The sequence below is a fragment of the Chiloscyllium punctatum genome, chromosome 25 (assembly GCF_047496795.1).
Source record: "Chiloscyllium punctatum isolate Juve2018m chromosome 25, sChiPun1.3, whole genome shotgun sequence".
NCBI classification, from domain to species: domain Eukaryota; kingdom Metazoa; phylum Chordata; class Chondrichthyes; order Orectolobiformes; family Hemiscylliidae; genus Chiloscyllium; species Chiloscyllium punctatum.
The window spans coordinates 72,151,713-72,171,907 of record NC_092763.1 but is presented as its reverse complement, the minus strand read 5'-3'; the positions used below and the strand labels follow the sequence as shown (position 1 = coordinate 72,171,907).

The 20,195-nt window shown below is 43.4% G+C and overlaps 1 protein-coding gene across 7 annotated transcripts in view; it reads left to right on the top strand.

Annotated features, from left to right (window-relative positions):
- The window catches only part of cd99l2 (CD99 molecule-like 2), a 201,803-nt gene that overhangs the window by 93,777 nt on the left and 87,831 nt on the right, over window positions 1-20,195 (top strand). For all 7 annotated transcript variants that reach the window (XM_072595549.1, XM_072595551.1, XM_072595548.1 and 4 more), the window contains exons 2-3: window positions 6,681-6,746; window positions 18,195-18,236. In XM_072595549.1, coding sequence (XP_072451650.1) covers window positions 6,681-6,746; window positions 18,195-18,236 — 108 coding nt within the window. The remainder of the gene's footprint in view (window positions 1-6,680; window positions 6,747-18,194; window positions 18,237-20,195) is intronic.

The following is a 20,195-nucleotide window of genomic DNA, read 5'->3' as shown; positions in this document are numbered from 1 at the left end:
TCAGTATCTTAGTTTTATAAATACAAGCCACCATAAATTTGCAGGATTGGATAATGCAATGACTGATGTGATGTATAAATTACAGACATGTCAGACTTACAGTTATGGCTATTTGATAAGTTACAAGGCAGTCAACGAAAGAATGAGCTGGCACCCATCCAGCTGTGAGATCATCGCTCACAAACTTGGCTGTCTGCCCTACATTCACACTGTGGCTCACTGTGCCCAGACAGTCTGTATGATAACAGTGGGGGCCACATATACTCCTTCTGTCAAGGGCTAGTGGCTCAACTGCCTAACCGCTTCCTCTAAAGTAAGATGCGTATTTGAGTTGGTGACATTCAGGAGAGGTTCTGCAAAGACTTACCTAGCCTGTGCTTCACTAGCTCATCTGTGTTAGGGTAAAATGTGCAGTCAGTTTCGGGAGGCTTCAACACTTTACCATGCTGGGAAGGGGAAACAGAACCCTGTGTCTAACTTAGCTCGAAAGTACAAGTATGGCTATCTGGAGAGAACAGATTGTATTCAGCTCCAAACAGCCTTCGGATAATTCGCTGTTTAGACTCACATGCCCAGGGAATGGTCACTTGAATGAGTTACTGGAGCACTCAGTACTGGTGAGACTGTGTGCTAACGTTAGTAGATCCTTCCATGAGAGCTGCAAGAAGAAACATTTTAACCTCTGAAAAAAATAAAGGCAAGATCATAACAATCTGAGGTGGTCTGAGACGTATGCTCTCTTCTTACCTCGTGCTGGACCTCTCCTTGGAGTGTTTGATGGGAACAGTGTGGAGGCAACTTTACTTTCAGTTAATTTTCTCTTTAATAGAGAAAAGGGAGCTTTATTCTTTTTAAAACAAAAGAAAAAAAATGTTTGCTGATTAAAATATATCAACATCGTAGTGGACTTCATTGTGAGCTTTTACCAACTTAGATAAAATGATTAATCTAGTCCCTCTGTAGCCATTGAGTCATCACCCATTGATGCTGCATACAGCATAATAGTAAATGAAAATACATTGCATATACCTTCACATAAATTCTAACCTCACTGCAACTCATTAAGGAGTAGGTGATGTCTTAGAGATGGAAAGATTACATCAAATATATTTCCAATGATTTGGAGATGCTGGTGTTGGACTGGGGTGTGCAAAGTTAAAAATCACACAACACCAGGTTATAGTCCAACAGGTTTATTTAGAAGCACTAGCTTTCAGAGTGTTGCTCCTTCATTAACAACCTGGTATTATCTGAGTTTTAACTCTATATTTCCAATTTTATTTCCCAATAAAGAAGTCCATTGCTGCCAAATTAATAAAATATCAAATGGTACTGTATCTCTTTCAAGGATTTTTTGAAGACACATTCCTGAAGTTATAACTTTCATTTCTGTTGAGATTTTGGCCTTCCTTTCTGCAAACCTGCCTCCTGCTGGTGGCTCAAGAGATGGCAGTAGTAGCCTATCGGACACACTGTCTTCACAACTCAAAGAGGTCATACAGAATGCAAAGGGGCCTTTATTTAGGCTTGCAAGGAGAAAGGCATGGCACATCAGGAACTGATCGAGAGAAACTTGCTTGTGACAAGCTTTGCTGGTAACCCAGCCCTGGAAGATTAACCATCCAACTGCAGCATACAAGTGTACTTGGTCTCCCAAACACAGTACTTTTTGTGATTATATTTTATCCTTCGTTGCAAGTTTATAGTAGGCCATTAGGATTGATTGAACGTTTTTTTTTCCTTTTTTTTTAAATAACCCCCACACTCCCGCCTAACTGCGGTAGTGCTTATTATTACTTATTTTTCCCCAGCACCCATGGTGTGTGTGTGCAGGTGTGAGACACAGTGAGAGACACAAAGTGCACAAATCTTTATTCAATTTCCACCACCAGGAAGATAGGAAAACATCCAAGTGGCCAGTGACAAGCAGTGCCCTTCACAAAAGGGCAATGGTGTGTGATCAAACAGTGAAGGGGAGGGCAGGGATTAAATCAAAATAGAGTTGGAGGGGGACGTTTCTTTTATACTGTAGCTCAGAAAGTCAATGCATGTGTAACATATACTGAACAAGTAATCCACAGATCTGGATTAACGCGCTAGGGATATCGATTGCTTTATTGTTGTCACATAGAGTCATAGTTATACAGCACGGAAACAGACCCTTCGGTCCAAGTTGTCCGTGCTGACCAGATATCCTAAATTAATCTAGTCCCATTTGCCAACATTTGCCCCAATATCCCTCTAAACCCTTCCTATTTATGTACCCACCCAGCTGCCTTTTGAACGCTGTAATTGTACCAGCCTCCACCACTTCCATACATTCACCACCCTCTGTGTGAAAATGTTGCCCCTTGGGTCCTTTTTATATCTATCCCCTCTCACCTTAATTTTGCCCTTTAATTTTGGCTTTTCCCACTCTGAGAAAAAGACCTTGTCTATTTATCCTATCCATGCTGCTCATGTTTTTAAAAACCTCTATAAGGTCAGCCCTCAGTGTCCGATACTCCAGGGAAAATAACCCCAGCCTATTCAGACTCTCCATATAGCTCAAACCATCCAACCCTGGCAACATCCTTGTAAGTCTTTTCTGCATCATTTCAAGTTTAATAATATCTTTTCAAAGCAGGGAGACCAGAATTGAATGCAATATTCAAAAAGTGGCCTCACCAATGTCCTGTACAGCCCCAAAATGACCTTTCAATTCCTATATTCAATGCACTGACCAATAAAGGCAAGCATACCCAACGCCTTCACTATCCTATCTACCTGTGACTTCACTTTCAAGGAGCAATGAACATGCATCCCAAGGTCTGTTTGTTTGGCAACACTCCTAAGACCCTGCCATTAAGGACTTAAGTCCAGCCCTGATTTGCCTTACCAAAAAGCAGCACGTCACATTTATCAAAATGAAACTCCATCTGCGACTGCTCAGCCCATTGATCCATCTGATCAAGGTCCTGGTGTATTCTCAGATAACCTTCTTCACTGTCCACTACCCCACCAGTTTTGGTGTCATCTGCAAACTTACTAACCATTCCTCCTATATTCACATCCAAATCACTTATGTAAATGTCAAAAAGCAGTGGACCCAGCACTGATGATTGTGGCACACTACTGGTCACAGGCCTCCTGTCTGAAAAACAACCCTCCACCACTACCCTATGTACATGTACCGAGATGCTGTGAAAAGTGGGCTTTTGCGTGCTATGCAGGCAGATCGTACCATACAAAGTACATAAGGCTAGCAGAACAGAGTGCAGAATACAGTGTTACAGCAGCAGAGAAGGTGCAGAGAGATCTGAATTAACATTTGAGAGGTCTGTTCAAAACTCTGATAACAGCAAGGAAGAAGCTGTTCTTCTATGTGTGAACAAACTTTTATATCTGCAAGATGGAAGTGGGTCGGAGAGCATACAACTGGGGTAGGAGGGGTCTTTGATTATGTTGGGTGCTTTCCCGAGGTGGCAGGAAGTATAGGTGGAGTCACCGGATGGAAGGCTGATTTGTGTAATAGATTGGGAGAAAGTGAGGACTGCAGATTTGTCTGTGTTCACAGCTCTTTGTGGTTTCTTGTGATTTAAAAAGAGCAGTTACTATACCATGCTGTGATGCCCTCTGTAGCACATCTATAAAGATTGACCTCATGCACACTCTTGACCCTCTCGATCAGCACCGGCTCCCATTACCTCAAAGTTGCCGCAGACTCTATTTCACCCACCATCTCATTTTTAAGAAAGGTGGGAGAGAGAAAGCAGGAAATTATAGACCTGTTAGTCTGACCTCAGTGGTGGGAAAGACGCTGGAGTCTATTATAAAGGATGAAATTATGACACATCCGGATAGTAGTAACAGGATAGGTCAGAGTCAGCATGGATTTATGAAGGGGAAATCATGCTTGACTAATCTTCTGGAATTTTTTGAGGATGTAACTCTGAAGATGGACAAGGGAGATCCAGTCGATGTAGTGTACCTGAACTTTCAGAAAGCTTTTGATAAAGTCCCACATAGGAGGTTAGTGAGCAAAATTAGGGTGCATGGTATTGGGGGCAAAGTACTAACTTGGATTGAAAGTTGGTTGGCTGATAGGAAACGAAGAGTAGTGATAAATAGCTCCATTTCGGAATGGGGCAGGCAGTGACCAGTGGGGTACCGCAGGGATCAGTGCTGGGACCACAGTTTTTTACAATATATGTTAATGATATAGAAGATGGTATTAGTAATAACATTAGCAAATTTGCTGATGATAGTAAGCTGGGTGGCAGGGTGAAATGTGAGGAGGATGTTAGGAGATTACAGGGTGACCTGGACAAGTTAGGTGAGTGGGCAGATGCATGACAGATGCAGTTTAATGTGGATAAATGTATGGTTATTCACTTTGGTGGCAAGAATAGGAAGGCAGATTACTACCTCAATTGAATCAATTTAGGTAAAGGGGCAGTACAAAGAGATCTGGGTGTTCTTGTACACCAGTCAATGAAGGTAAGCATGCAGGTACAGCAGGTAGTGAAGAAGGCTAATAGCATGCTGGCCTTCATAACAAGAGGAATTGAGTATAGAAGCAAAGAGGTGCTTCTGCAGCTGTACAGGGCCCTGGTGAGACCACACCTGGAGTACTGTGTGCAGTTCTGGTCTCCAAATTTGAGGAAAGACATTCTGGCTATTGAGGGAGTGCAGCGTAGGTTCACGAGGTCAATTCCTGGAATGGCGGGACTACCTTACGCTGAAAGACTGGAGCGACTGGGCTTGTATACCCTTGAGTTTAGAAGACTGAGAGGGGATCTGATTGAGACATATAAGATTATTAAAGAATTGACACTCTGGAGGCAGAAAACATGTTTCAGCTGAAGGGTGAGTGCCGAACCAGGGGACACAGCTTAAAAATACGGGGTAGGCCATTTAGGACAGAGATGAGGAGAAACTTCTTCACCCAGAGAGTGGTGGGTGTGTGGAATGCTCTGCCCCAGAGGGCAGTGGAGGCCCAGTCTCTGGATTCATTTAAGAAAGAGTTGGATAGAGCTCTCAAAGATAGCGGAATCAAGGGTTATGGAGATAAGGCAGGAAGAGGATACTGATTAGGAATGATCAGCCATGATCATATTGAATGGTGGGCAGGCTCGAAGGGCAGAATGGCCTACTCCTGCACCTATTGTCTATTGTCTACTATGAGCTATTTCTGTGTATTCACCATTCTGTCCACTCTTCCTCTGATGATGAAGGATGTTGCTGCTTCCACGGGCAGGTGCTTTTGCCTTCACCCCTCCCTCTCAAAACAATGCTGCAATTCCCCTTGTCTTCACTTTCCAGCCTCCAGTCTCTTCATTCAGGGATCATCTTCCTCCATTTCCACCACCTCCAGCAGGATACCATCAGCTGCAACTTTTTGTGTGTGGCTAACTTTTCTTTCAGCAGTGTGGACCCCTTTTCTTTCTCCGACCTTCATTTACACCTATTTGTCATCTCTGTCACTCCCTTTACTGCCATTATCACTCCTTTTGTTTTGCTCAGTGCACTCTCACATACAATCCATTCCAGTTGTTTCTCCTCCCAGTCTCTCAACATCGTAAAAGCCATCATTTTCTACCACCTTTCAGTCTGAAGAAGTGACATATTGAATTTGAAATGTTAACTCTGTATCTCTATCCATAAACACTTCCAGATTTGCTCAGTTATCCAGCATTCCCTGTGTTTTTAATCTTTATTTCAGATTTCCAACATCCGCAGTCATAGAATCATAGAATCCCTACAGTGCAGGAACAGGCCCTTCCGCCAAACAAGTCCACCCTGACCCTCCAAGTATCGCACCTAGACCCATTCCCCTACTCCATTACTCTACATTTACCCCTGACTAATGCACCTAACCTACACATTCCTGAACATTATGGGCAATATAACATGGCCAATTCACCTAACCTGTACATCTTTGGATTGTGGGAGGAAACCGGAGCACTCAGAAGAAACCCATGCAGACACGGGGAGAATGTGCAACTCCACACAGACAGTCACCCAAGGCTGGAATTGAACCCCGGTCCCTGACACTGACTCTGACTCTGAGGCAGCAGTTCTAAACACTGAGACACCATGCTGCAGTGTTTTGCACTTGAGTAATAAGTCAGATTATTGCTTGGAAGAATTGTTTTTGAAATCAAAGGTCTATGGTCTTGACAAGATTAACAGCCGTGCTTACTTCTCAAGTGACACATGTACAAGAGATTCCACCAGAATCTCAATGCTGACTGTAAGCACTTTTGGACATTGTTGAAAAATGTCAGTAATATCCTGGTTCACGCAACGCTGAAGTTTTCCTTTGACCTGATAGCAAAGTTGTCTGTTACTGCTTAGTTTGCGGAAAAAATGTGTAAATGTCCCTGTGTGACTGGATTATACTAGATCCATAGACTTTCAAAACTCTTTTAAATTAAAAATTTAAAGTTGAACATAAACAGAAGGATATTGTCATGACGCAATGGCAGTTCATGAGTTTGACACCAACTTGAAGAAGATGCCTTTTAAATAAATATTCCCTGCCTGAGGTAGTAACACACCTCACCTTGAGCTTGTTCTGTGAAACAGTTTCCGTTGACAGAATCTTCTCACTCATTGCCTTGAAAACAGCAGTTAGTCAAAAATAGATTTGATACAATATTTGTAACATGCCTCTGATATTTTACATTTTGTTTTAGTTTTAGGTGGCAGTGATGACTTTGATCTCTTTGATGCTATCTCTGATGACGTCACTCCAAAGCCAAGTAAGTTTCTTGAATTGAGAGAATCTTCTAGCATGTGTCTGGCTATTGTTATGTGTGCGTGTGTTTTTGTATGTATTTATGTGTATATGCATGTGTGAGTGTATGTGTGTATGTATGTATATATATGCATGTGTGAGTGTGTGTGTGTGATGCCTGCATGGAAATACTGTCCAAATCTTATGTAAAGGAATACAGATTCTTAGAGTGGAATCCTTGATTTTTTAAAAAAGAAAACATTGTTGGTGCTGTATTCGACAACATGGATAGGGTAAATAGGCAAAGTTTTTTCCCTGGTGTCGGGGAGTCCAGAACTAGAGGGCATGGATTTAGGGTGAGAGGGGAAAGATATAAAAGAGACCTAACAACTTTTTCACACAGAGGGTTGTATATATATGGAATGAGCTGCCAGAGGAAGTGGTGGAGGCTGGTACAATTGCAACATTTAAGAGGCATTCGGATGGGTATATTAAAAGGAAGGGTTTGGAGGGATATGGGCAGGGTGCTGGCAGGTGGGACTAGATTGGGTTGGGATATCTGGTCGGCATGGACATGTTGGACCGAAGGGTCTGTTCCTGTTCCCATGCTGTACATCTCTATGACTCTATATATTGCAGTTCTTCAGCACTGTGGAGAGGTGGGTAGGTTAGGCCTGCACTCATTGGAATGTAGAAGAAGGAGAGATCACCCTGTGGAAACATACAAGATTCTTATGGGACTTCACAGGGCAGATGCAAAATGGTTGCTTCTACTTGTGGGAGAGTCTAGGACCAGAGCGCATCATCTCTGAATCAGGGATTGCAATTTTAAGATGCAGATGATGAGGAATTTATTCTCTCAGATGGCTGTGAATCTGTGGAATTCTTTACTGTTGAAGACTGTTGTGACTAGGTAATTAAGTATATTCAAGGCTGAAATAGACAGATTTTTAATCAGTCTAACAATCAAGGGCTGTAGGAAAAAGGCAGGAAAGTGGAGTTGAGAATTATCAGATCAGCCAAAATCTCATTGAGTGATGGAGCAGACTTGATGGGCTGAATGGCCTAGATTAGATTAGACTAGATTCCCTACAGTGTGGAAACAGGCCCTTTGGTCCAACGAGTCCACATCGACCCACTGAAGAGCAACCCACCCAGGCACATTCCCCTACATTTACCCCTGACTAATGCACCTAACGCATTGGGCAATTTAGCATGGCCAATTCACCTAACCTACACATCTTTGGACTATTTCTGCCTTTTTGACTTATGGTCTTCAGGTCTAAGCTTTGTAGAAAGCTAACATGTTAGCAGATTTAGCCCAAATTTCAGATTGGAATTGACACCAGAGTACAATAGAAACATCAAAGATTCTCCTTCAAAACAAGTTTTATCTCAGAACGTGTCAAATGATGAACAATGGTAGCACAGCAAACTGAATGCTGCTGCACTAGCACCAGACTGATGGATTCGGATTTGATTCCCTGAGTTTTAGAGGGTGCTGATTGGATACAAAACGGTTCCCAGAATAATTGGGTATTGTTTGTTTGACTGGTGAATACTATTGAATCCCCAACCACAGAGCCAGCTCATGTCTTATTCCAGAAGGTGAGCGAATAATCTCTTGTCATCTCATATCTTGTATACATGTCCCTCGATCCTCCCTGACATTTCACATTCAAACAGACCATTCTCGTGGACAAAATCTATATCTGCTACAGTCTTAAAGACGTCAATCTCCCTAATGTCTGAGCATTTCCACTGTGGGAAAAAAAGATGACGGTGGAGTAGGGTTTCTGAACCTGGGGCTCATCTGCTCTGTCCACCTTTCTTTTAGTTTGTTTTCCTTTTTTTTCCTCTTCACGTCTTGGTGAAGAGCTCGGTCGTGGTAATGCCATCAACAGTGGTAACTGGGTCCAGCAGTGTGGACTTAATTGAAAGACTAACCTTGGGAGGGAACACATTCCTATTCAGTGGGAAGGGGCTGTGGCTGACGCAATGCCCATTCTCCAAGTCAAAGGCAGCATTCTGATCCTGATTTGCTATCACATTTGAAATGAGTGTCACTTGTGAGTAAGAATGGAACCAGGTCCAGAGAGGTAAGGCCAGGTGTAGTTTCACCTTTTCCATTTGTCATGAAATAAGCTTCAAACTCAGATAGCTCTGGCTGGTTGATGCGGGCAGTGTGTGGTTGGCTAGCCTATTAAGGTGTTCCAATACAGATCGCAGAGGTGCAACTTTGAGGGTGAGATCCTCCAGGACCTTTGCAAAGTCTTTGGCATAGCTGTAGCACCTCAATCACCCAGAGGACAAAGGACAGTGTGAATGATGCTAACATACTCTACGTGATTGTCTACACATCTTACCTGAGTGCCAGTGAAAGAGGCCTGAGTACCTGGTTTATTCTTCCAATAGCAACCTGCATTTAGCCTCACTCCTCACTCCGTCTCCTATGGATCAGATCCACTCCTTCCTACCACGCATTTCCTTGACCTCACTATAATGGTTGAAGACGGTCAGGTCAGTAAATGGGTAACAGCGTCACGACAAGATTAAGATGGGCCTTCACCGTGGTGTGCGAGGACTGAGCAAGAAGTGCTCAGCTGAAAAATGCCGTATGAGTGAATGCAAGGCAAACAGGGTTGACCTTCCAATTGACACAAGGTTATTGCTCCAAAACAGGAACATCAGGAGTTGAGGTAAGATATGGGATGTCTGGGATACTGAATCCTACAGTGTCACCAAGTGATTGGACTCATGTTATTGGACCAGGAGCTGGAGGACAGCCTCAGAAAACAGTTCACAGAGGGGCAGGAGTTTCTAGAGGCCAGTAGTCCAATGGAGACAAGCAGCTCATTCAGCAGCATTGTGGAACCTGATATTTTGGTGCACAATGGATTAAGTGGAGTCGGATAGCAGTGAGGAATCCTGGAGTGACCAGCTGTAGTGAATCCAGAGGGTCCATCCATGTGGGGGAGGCTTATTTCTACCTTACAGCTTAGCTCAGGGATGACCTACCAGGGCCCTGGAGACCTGATTAAACTATAGGTGATCCACCACAAAGTCTGAATCCCATAAAAACTACCAGTACAGGTACCAGGTGAAAATATTCTCTTCAGCAAATGTTGGATATCACCCCAAATGTTGCATTTTCCCCCAATCAGTGATGCAGGAAGGGAATATTGCTACTAATGTGGACCTGAACATTCCTGACATCATGGCATCAATCGAATCTGCTGATCAGGCTACTGCGTAGGAAACGGTCACTCTGTGCTAGTCGTTTCCTTTAGTTTGAAGGATCTGTTCCTCCAGATAGTCCCGTTGAATACACTGTAGATCCGCACATTGATGGAGAAACAATTCTGCTATCTGCAGCTCCACCACATCGCACTCTCAGTCAGTTCTTCAGGAGAGCAGGTTCAAAATGGCCATCAGCTGTACAGACTGAGCTTGCATTCCCTTGAAATGCTTTTAAGGGACTTAAAGAGTTAATCACAAGAAATCAAACCACATTAAACCAGTGCATTTTGTTATTCCCCTTTGCTCATCACCAACAAAGCCACATTTTGGTGTGTGTTGGTAAGTTCTGCTGTTGAAGCATCTGACAAGTGACATAGACAGCCTGCCCTGTACCATCAAGCAGGACCTACCATGCAAGGAATTGGGATTAGTTCACTTTAGTTATGTAGGGCTTGATGGGCCAAAGGGCTTTTTCTGCGCTGTATGAACCTATGAATCTATCTCTTTTTGCCCCCCTCAGGACCTCAAGGATATTACATATTGACCACCACCTGGTGAACTTGTGGCCGGAGGCATTGTTGGAATGTTCTGGAGCCAGACCTGTACTCCGTAACACTGGGGATAGATGGAATCACTGCACGACGTGACACTTGGTGTTTGCATGCTGAGTCTAGATTAGAGTGGTGCTGGAAAAGCACAGCAGGTCAGGTAGCATCTGAGGAGCAGGAAAATCAATGGTTCAGGCAAAGGCCCTTCATCAATGTCAATTTTCCAGCACCACTCTAATCTAGACTCTGGTTTCCAGCATCTGCAGTCCTTGTTTATACCTAGTTTGCATACTGAGGGTCTGTGAACTCCTTGATACAGCTGGTCATCAGACTGAGAACGATGCTGGTTCTGTTATTTCTTTCCTTTTATCCAGAGGTTTGCACATCGTGCCCTATGAACCCAGTTCATCTTCAACCTTGTAAAAGATAAAGACACAAGTGATTGATTTCCACAGTGCAAGAATGAGGAGTGAGCCAGGCTGTGTCATGTAGAGTAACACCACAAATCTCTCTCAATTGATGACTGGATTCTTACTCCCTATGGAGAGGGACCAGCACTCCCTTATACCTAGTTTTTGCTTGACCACAGCTACTCATTTTTTCTCATTATTAAATGCACACCATGACACCTCGGAACCATATCCCCAGCACCTTCAGGTAATCTGACCTGACAATAAAGGGGCCAAAGGATTAGTCAGCCTCATTCCCACAGAACATGGCTTCATTTTTGTCTCTTTCGTTTTTACCTTAGAATCTCTACAGTGTAGAAACAGGACCGTCAGCCCAGCAAGTCCACACCGACCCTCCGAAGAGTAACCCAGACAGACCCATTTCCTTATTTCTCTACGTTTCCCCTGACTAATGCACCTGACGCTATGGGCAATTTAGCATGGCCAATTCACCTGACCTGCATATCTTTGGACTGTGGGAGAAAACCCACACAGACACAGGGAGAATGTGCAAACTCCACACAGACAGACGCCAGAGGCTGGGGTCAAACCCGGGTCCCTGGCGCTGTGAGGCAGCAGGGATAACCACTGAGCCACTGTGCCGCCCCTTGGTTCCCGAGGCCAGTTCAAATTGTATCGCAGGATTGTGACATCGCTGAAGGATGTCCCATTCACTTCATCGTGCCTGCCCTGCGTCTTTTACCTTGTGCCTTTGCAGTGTATCCCTGCCCTCCAGGTTACAGATGGTCATGAACTTACACAACGGATCTGAACGGAACAAGATGAACTCGTTTATGTGCATGGAGGTGTTGTCCAGAATGTCTACACCACCCTCGAAGAGTCCCCCCTCTAATTCAGGAGTCCTTCTTGATGGATTAAGCCAAGGGATCTGTACAATACAGAACAGGACAGGAGGGAAAGGGGACAGCTTTGCCTAACTCCAGATTTAATTGGGAAGCTTTCGGATAGCTATCGCGTTGAGCAGTAGTTTCCATTTGCGGATTCCCACCCCAAAGCACAGAGTCCATCCATCATGTAACTTTACAATACTGTATTCTGTTAAAGACCTTCGCCCAGTCCAAGCTGAAGGGCCTGGTGTCTGTCCCACTATCCTGCACAAAGACAATAGCTTCATCCAGAGGCTCACTGAAGATGTTACCTAGTATGGTGGCAAAACATCTGAAAATGAACCTTCCAGCTCAGTGAGCAAACCTACATCTAGAACCTCAACCTGAGCTACAAATCTTCTCAAAACTCACGAGGACAATAGTTTTGCTGGGTGGCACGAGACTTCATGAAACAATTGATTTACTTTTAATGCCTCCTGGTTTTTTGAAATGCAGGGTTTGTGTGGCTGTTGGAATGGTGGATGTTCAAAGCACTCCCTCTGACATGTTGACTTAGCTATATCCTGCCCCATTCATATCCATAGTTGAATTGAAGTTAATGGAAGTGCAGTCTTCTCAGAATACTGCTCAGGAGACTAATGTAAATGTTGCCTATTGTCTATTGCATTAAGGTTTAATGCTAATGCTGCCAAAATACTGCTTCAGCTCAAGCAAAACCACATCACTGAACCATAAGAAACCCTAGTTAAACACAGAAAGAGTTCTTCATTACCAATTAACCTCGTGGCATTTCCTTTGGCCAAGTCAGCAGCAAAATGCTGCTTAGGAAGAAGCTCAGAAAGGATGATTCAGGAGGAGCCTAATGCAGCTGCCAGCAGCAAGTCTGCTCATCTGCAGCCAAGGCCACTCCAGGGAGTCAGCAGCCTCAATTTGCGGAAAAACAAATTAACAAGAACAAGGAAACAAATCCTGTCTGTGCACCGTCTAGAACACACAAGCGCTTTCAGTTCTGGCACACAGGGAGGAAGCAAATATGCTCCATTTCCGGAGATACGGTTCCCTTGAGCATCAGATGTTTCATTTGAATTCTATCCAGCATCAGTCACTGTCAGTCTCTCTATCACTTCCCTATCTGTAGTTATTCTTATGCCCCTGTCTGATGCTCTAACAACCACCACCCTCACTTAAAGGAGAGGAGCTCAGCCAATGAGACAAAACATCCCAGTACTACAGACACTGCAGTCTGCTTCTGGTGATGTTGACAACATGATTCAGGTGAACATCGAAGTTCAAGGGTGAAGGCATTCGGATGAATGGAATCTGGCTGACTAACTATTAAAGAGATCACCCTCACGACCAACCTTCGTTTGTTTTCTCAGATGGAGAGATTATAAAGTATTTCTTATCTGGGAAGATGGTGGCAGTGTCACTGGACTAGAAACCCTGAACCCCATGTTCCGAGGACATGGGTCTGAATCCCAGCATGACAGACGGTGAAGTTTTAAATCAATGCTTAAACAAAAGAATAAAATCATGAATTTAAAAGTAGTCTAATGGCAATCATGAAACCACTGTTGATTTTTGCTAAAACCTGTCTGGTTTACAAATGTCCTTTTTTACACACCCGAGTGGCCTGTGACAAGCAGCCCTTCACAAAAAAGGGCAATGCAACACTCTTGTTTTTATTTTTTTTTTATTTAAATTAACCCCCACACTACCGCCTAACTGTGGTAGTGCTTATTTTTTTCCCTAGCACCCATGGTGCGTGTGTGCAGGTGTGAGACACAGTGAGAGACACAAGGTGTACGAATCTTTATTCAATTTCCACCACCAGGAAGATAGGAAAACACCCGGGTGGCCAGTGACAAGCACTGCCCTTCACATCAAAGGGCAGTGCTTTGTGATCAAAACAGTGAAGGGGGAGGGTAGGGACTAAATCACAATAGAGTTGGAGGGGGAAATAATGTGCTCCACTCCCTGCGGCGCCCACCTCTCCCTGAATGACTCCAGGGTGTTGGTGGACACCGCGTGCTCCTTCTCCAAGGACACCCGGGCCCTAACATAACTGCGGAAGAGGGGCAGGCAGTCGGCCCTAACGACCCCCTCCACGGCCCGCTGCCTGGACCTGTTGATGGCCAGTTTGGCCAGGCCCAGTAGCAGACCCACGGGGAGGTCTTCAGACCTGCCCTCCATCCTCCGTACCGGGTGCCCGAAGATCAGGAGCGTGGGACTGAAGTGCAACCAAAAGCAGAGGAGGAGGTTTTTGAGAAAATCAAGAAGGGAGTGCAAATGCCCACACCCAATATACACGTGGTCCACGGACTCCACAGTGCCACAGAACAAGCAGTTGGGCTGGGAGTCTGTGAACCATCGTAATCTGCGGTTGCAGGGGACTGCTGCGTGCAGCACCCTCCACCCCAGATCCCCGACAGAAAGGGGGAGGACTCCCATGTAGAGAGCCCTCCACTGGGGATCCCCACACAAATGTCCTTTTATCTGACCGGGACTACATGTGACTCCAGACCCTGATGAAGGAGCAGCATTCCAAAAGCTAGTACTTCCAAATAACACTGTTGGACTATCACCTGGTGTTGTGTAACTTTTAACTTAGTCCAGTCTAACACCAGCACCTCCACGTTAGGGTGGGCAGTAAGTGCTGATTTAGCCAATGATGTCCATATCCATAATCACCTCCTGCTGAGGCTATAGAAAATTAGCGTGGATTCTGACTCGCATCTTAGAATCTAGAACAAAACCAGTTCTTTCATACTTGGTGCATTTAGACACATTGAGACTAGTTCCCCCAGTATAGTTCCAATGATGAAAATAAATCAAATTCATATCTTTATAGATACAAACAGCCCAGAAGTTGAAAGAAATAAAAGACTTGTATTTGATCATCAAAATTGCGCTCACTTGTTTTTTTTGAAAGGAACCTTAGTTAAGAGGCTCTCCATGTGTAGAGACCAAAACTATCTGCAAACTGCTGAAGTGATTCTTCAAGCTCAAGCCTCCACAGTTGTTTTTATTGTCCTCTGCTTTTTGTTAAGCTTCTAATTAGAATCAGGTTTCCACTTGCACTGGTTCAGCCAACTGAAAAATATTCATCATTAAATCCTGTTAAACATCTAATCAGGGTGCCAACACCACCTGCAGTCAATAAAAGAGCGTTCAGTTCTCACAAAGTGAGATCTATCAGTGAATGTACTTACCATTCCAGTTCTAGCATTGTTTGAAGTTCTGTCCACAGCCACATCTGCTGTGCTGACATTCTGCATATTGGGGGAAGACAGAGGTTAAGTTGACAGAGAGGGATGTTTTATTTTCCCCTGCTTTGCTGAGCGATTCCCAGAACTGAGATTATAGTTATCGAGTTGAAAATCACAACACCAGGTTATAGTCCAACAGGTTTATTTGGAAGCACTAGCTCCTTCATCAAGTGGTTGTGGACTATAAGATCATTAGGTACATAATTTATAGCAAAAGTTTACAGTGTGACATAACTGAAATTATATATTGAAAAAAAGACCTGGATTGTTTTTTAAGTCTCTCATCTTTTAGAATGAACACATTGGTTTCAGTTCTTTCATATGTAAATCACAGAACTTTTTTAAAGTTACATTCTCAAGTGAACTTTAACAGTCGGTGTCATGTCAGCCCAGATAATGCATTGAAGGTGTGAGGTGTCCTGTGTGAAACTGTCCATGCCACAATGTTCAGACTGATTCTAATCTAAAAAAAACAGATTTACAGAATCTAACATAGAAGCATGCAGTTTCTGAGCAAAATAAAATGTAATTCAACAAGTACAAATTCACCCACAGACTTGTGTGTGTGTGTGTTCGGGGGAAGGGGGAAGTCATTATGCATGTCTGTCAGAGAGGGTGTGTATGTGTGTGAGTGTCAAGGGGTATAAGTCTGTGAGAGGGTGCGTGTGGGAGTGTATATGTGACCATATGAGAAAGAGCTTGAGTATGGGAGAGGATCAGTGTGAGCGTATGAGCCTGGAGGAGAGTGTGTGTGTGTCTGTAGAACCAACATGTTCATTCTAAAATATGAGAGACACAACAAACAATCCAGGTCTTTTTCAATATATAGTTTCAGTTGCATCACACTGTAAACCTTTGCTATAAATTCAGTGTCTTATGATCTTATACGCCACAACCACCTGATGAAGAAGCTTTTAAACCCTTAACACTATGGCTGTGCCAGTTTATGTTTGCAAGTTAAAATCCCCTACCATAACCACCTTATTATTCTTACAGATACCTGAGATCTCCTTACAAGTTTCCCGCTGACTACTGGGGAGGTCTATAGCACAGAGTTGAAAAGTGTGGTGCTGGAAAAGCACAGCATTGTAAGGCAGCATCTGAGGAGCAGGACAATTGGCTTTTCGGGCATAGATTCTTCGTGTCAATTCTCCTGCTCTTTGGATGCCGCCTGACCTGCTGTGCTTCTCCAGCGCCACATTTTCCATCTCTGATCTGCAGCATCTGAAGTCCTCACTTTCTCCTACGGTCTATAGTACAATCCCAATAAGGTAATCGTCCCTTTCTTATTTTTCAGTACCACCCAAATAAACTTCCCTGGACATGTTCCCAGGAATATCCTCCCTAAGAACAGCCATAATATTATACCTTCAATGCCTCTCTTGCCTCCCTTTCTGTCCTTCTTATAGCATTTGTATCCTGGAACATTAAGCTGCTAGTCTTGTCAATCCCTGAGCCACATCTCTGTACTTGCTATGATATCCCACTCCCATATTCCTAACCATACCCTGAGTACAGATGCCTTCCCTGTTCGACTGCTTGCATTGAAATAATTAAGAGTTTAATTTACCTTTCTCTGCTTTGTTCCTGCCTGCCCTGAGTGTTTGGCTTACTCCCTTTCCTAACTGTACCAGTCTCAAACTGATCTCTTTCCTAACTATCTCCTGGGTCCCCACTCCCCTTCCCCTGCACCTTACTAGTTTAAATCCTCTCAAGCAGCTGTAGCAAATCTCCCTCCCAGTCCATTAATCCCCTCCCACTTCAGGTGCAATCCATCCTTCTTATACAGGTCACTTCTACACCAGAAGAGATTCCAATGATCCAAACATTGTGTTTTGGTTTTCTTTCCTACGTTTTAAGGTGGTGCTGGAGAGTTGCAACACTGTACAACATTTTTCACTCTATTTTGTAACAAAATACACATGACAGTCAATAAATCAATCAAATCAGTTAATCAATCAATAAATTCTGCAGCAATGTGCTGGAAATGGGATGACTGACTTCCTACAATCACAATCTACTTGCTACGACTCCAACTGGTCGAAGTATTTTCTCCCTAATACCCACTGATTCCAGTTTTGCTCGGGCTCCACAGTTGTTCAAATGCAGTCTTTATGTCAAGGGTTGTCGCTCTCTCCTCACCGCTGGAATTCAGCTCTTTTGCCCATGTTTGATCTAAGGCTGTAATGATGTCAGGAACTGAGTGGCCTTGGCAGAACCCGGACTGAGCATCACTGCGCAGGTTATTGCTGAGCAGGTGCTGCTTGATGGCACAGTCAGTGAGTCAGTGACACTTTCCATCACTTTATTGACAATCAAGAGCGGACAGGTAGGGTGGTAATTGGCCAGGTTGGTTTGTCCTGCTTTTTGTGTACAGAACATACCTGGGCAATGTTCCACACTGTTGAGTAGATGTTAGTTAAGTGTACTAGAAAAGCTTGGCTAGGGGAGTGGCAAGTTCTGGATCCTTTGGTTCTTTATGGAACAAATTTTTTATGTGCAAATTGGCTACATTGCCTACCCTATAACAGTGATTAATTTCAGAAAGTAGTTCATTAGATGTGATTTAAAATTGACATAAAATTTAGATGATGCTTTAAAATTTCTGGTGGGTGTAAATGACTCCATAACTCCATCCTAAAAACTTCCAAAGGTGAAACTGGTCTCTTTTTTTAACCAAGATCCAATTACTTTCTGTATCTTTTAAATTACTGTATTTTAACTTCCTCTTCAGTTTTCTGCTGCATTTTTTGTTCTTTAATGCTGCCACTCGGTAACTGAAGGTGCAGATGGCCAGAAGCAGTCAAGGTGACATGATTTAGACTTTTTGTTTTCTAGCCCATCCCTCATTTTGTTGCTTGGCTGAGCGAGGAAACTGGCTCCGTGGGGTGTAAGGCTGAATTTAAACTTTGGCTTGGCATAGGTATTACACAATATCAGCACAATACCATAGATTAGCACTGAAGTGCATGAATTATCCAAATGATTTCAGTCCTTCACTCTGAATCAACTAAATGGAAATGATTGTGAACACAGCACTTAAGCATAATCTCTGAAAACCTTTACGTTACTCTGCAATGCTGTACACATCGGTAACAGAATGTTTATTTTCTCAACAGCTCCTGCCAAACCTCACAATCCTTCAGGTGGGAAAGATTCAGGTAAGTGCTTTCTTTCAATACTAACACAATGACACACAGTTTGATGTCAAAAGAACTGCTTCAAGAAATTTGATTCTCCATGTTCAACTTACTCCAGTTATTACACAGCCCAATTTTATGTTGGCTGATTAAATAAGCAGCAGGAAGTGTCAGTTTCTGAAAGGGATTTAATTAATATTAGGTCAAATTGATCTGGAAGAGATTGTTTAGAGGAACCAGTTTCAATTGTTGTGACTGCCCCTGTCATTGGGGCTGACCCCTGTCACTTCCCAAATTGACACATCCTAACTTATACCATCTTGTGTTGTCCTAGAGAAGTTCTAATCCTGCTACTGATTTTTGGGACATCAATCAAACTGTGATTTTAGTGGGAATGCTGAACGTGAAACAGTTTTAAAATTTTAGGAAATGGAGCACTGTACAATTTTCCATGCTACAGTTTTAACTCTGATTGATACGACATAGGAGAAAGTGAGGACTGCAGATGCTGGAGATCAGAGTCAAAAAGTGTGGCATTGCAAAAGCACAGCAGGTCAGGCAGCATCTGAGGAGCAGGAGAATCAATGTTTCGGGCATAAGCCCTACATCAGAAATATGACATAGACTTTGGATATCTTGTAGGAAGGAGAGTTTAAAATTATTGTTTAACCAATTTAGAGATCAAATTGCTAAAATTCCTGCGAAACTTATACTTTGAATAAGGCATTTCTGTTTGTGCAATTAGAGTGGCAAGCTTCCTGTTAATAATTGCTTGGAAGTGCAGAATTTAAACGTTGTTGTAGGGTCATCGAGTTATACAGCATGGGAACAGGCTTTTTGGCCCTAATTGTCCAGGCGTAGGCTCAGAGCTGTTTGTCATACGTGATTCAGGACTGGGATACAAGAAACCAAATTTAGGAAGAGAGCACCAATTTATACTACGTTGGAAAAGATCGCTGATTGGTTGGATCACAGCTAGCATGGAGATTGACATTCGACAATGAACCACTCTCCCCTGTCACAAAACTGCTGTTGTCTGTTCTCCCCTGAATTCACACCAACACCCACATCCCCCACTCAACCCCGGCGTCTTCTCCTCTTCCTCCACCCCTTCTTCATCCCACCCTCCCTTCTCTGCGCACATCCTGCCTTCCCAGCATCTCCTGTCAGCCCTTCCCTAATCCTGCCTCTCCTCATCCCCCCCAAGCCAAACGTTACACAGTTTTTAATAGGCAATATTTTTCAGGGAGATAACCTTCTAACCCACCATCTTATTTCAATCTGTTCATATGTGTAGAAGCAGAGATGAATTCCCAGTTAATGTATAATATAAATAATATACACGTGTTCAATGAATAAATTAAAGCAAACTGCAATTCTGCATTCACATTCACTTTGATTAACGTACCAACGCAAATATAATTCAGGGATATGATTTTACCTTTCAGATACACATCAGACTATTTGGACTATTGTTTCTTGTTGTGTTTGATCATTGACAATCTCAGGATGTTTGTATTGAAAAGGTATCCAGTGTTAGAGATTTAAGAAGCAGTCAATGTTCACAGCATCCTGGCCTTGGGAAGGAAAAGTAACATGCACTTTCCCAGGCCGAAGCTCACTCCTCAACCCTTAGTCAGCTCGACGTGCAATCTGGTGAGCATGTCCAGGATCAGGAGTGGTGCGTTAGTTCATACCTAACACACTTGCCTCCCACACTTCGTCCACAAAAGAGACAATCGCAGCCTCTCATGTCGGTGCCAGGATTCTTCACTTTGCAGTCCCTGGAGGTACTTGTTTACCTGCTGTCACGAATACACAATAATCCGCACAATGCAACCATTTTTGATGTACTTCTATGCGGCTGACAAAAGGTTTGTGTGATTTTTGGAGTAGAAATGAAAGTTGCAAGAAAACAAAGCAATTGGTTAAATTGGCAGAGGACTGTCAACAATTTAAAGAAAAGATTCCTTCTTGAAA